This window comes from Nestor notabilis, unplaced genomic scaffold, assembly GCF_000696875.1.
Source record: "Nestor notabilis isolate BGI_N333 unplaced genomic scaffold, ASM69687v1 scaffold21523, whole genome shotgun sequence".
Taxonomy (NCBI): domain Eukaryota; kingdom Metazoa; phylum Chordata; class Aves; order Psittaciformes; family Psittacidae; genus Nestor; species Nestor notabilis.
The window spans coordinates 971-1,744 of record NW_009920862.1 but is presented as its reverse complement, the minus strand read 5'-3'; the positions used below and the strand labels follow the sequence as shown (position 1 = coordinate 1,744).

Here is a 774-nt window from a genome sequence, read left to right as displayed (position 1 = left end):
AAAGGTCTTTTCCAACCCAGCTGATTCTATGTCCCACAGGGCGTGTGGGGCACCTGGAGGCTGAGAACCTGCCACCTATCACATCCCGTGAGGGACATGGGGCAGTGAGGACCTACTGTGTCCTACGGGGCACCCAGGCACTGGGAACCCATCACACCTCACAGGGGTGCAAGGACCATCCTCACCATGCCCCTCAGGGTTGGTGAGGCACTGGGGACCCACCCGAGCCCACCCAGGGACCTCCCCTATGTTCCCCCACTCACAGCTGCTCCTGCAGCTCCAGGATGACACCCTCCAGCTCCCTCTTCTCCAGCTGGTTCTGCACCATCACCTCCTCCAGCCGCAGCTTCAGCCGCTTGTTCTCTGCCTCCAGGTCCTTCAGCTGCGACTCCCGCAGCCGCACCAGCTCCTCCAGGGAACCCGGTTTACACAGCATCCCACCATCAGGATCCCTCCAAGGCCGCCACCCAGGGGGACAAGGGCAGCGCTGGGTCACCGTGGCAGTGGGTACCACTGGGATGCAGGAGTAGGAATGCAGGAACATCCCAGGGTGGAGTTGGTACCCGGACAGCCCCATCCCAGCTTCCGGTACCTTTTGGGCATAAACAATGCGAAACTTCTGCTCCATCTTGCGCCACTTGTTGTACCAACTGTCCTCGTCGGTCACCAGGGGCAGGTAGGGGTGCTCGGGGGAGCTGTCCTCGCTCGTGCTGCTCTCCACGCTGCCCCGCTCCTCCTCCTCGCTCAGGTAGTCATAACTGGGGGGATAGGGGC

At 62.3% G+C, this 774-nt stretch overlaps 1 protein-coding gene across 1 annotated transcript in view; it reads right to left on the bottom strand.

Moving 5' to 3' along the window:
- Window positions 1–259: 259 nt before the first annotated feature.
- LOC104402896 (RUN domain-containing protein 3A-like) overlaps window positions 260–774 on the bottom strand; it is a gene marked incomplete at its 5' end in the record, with an annotated part of 900 nt that continues 385 nt past the window's right edge. The window contains 2 exons of the mRNA XM_010010888.1: window positions 260–422; window positions 594–758. Of these exons, the coding sequence (XP_010009190.1) occupies window positions 260–422; window positions 594–758 (328 nt within the window). The remainder of the gene's footprint in view (window positions 423–593; window positions 759–774) is intronic.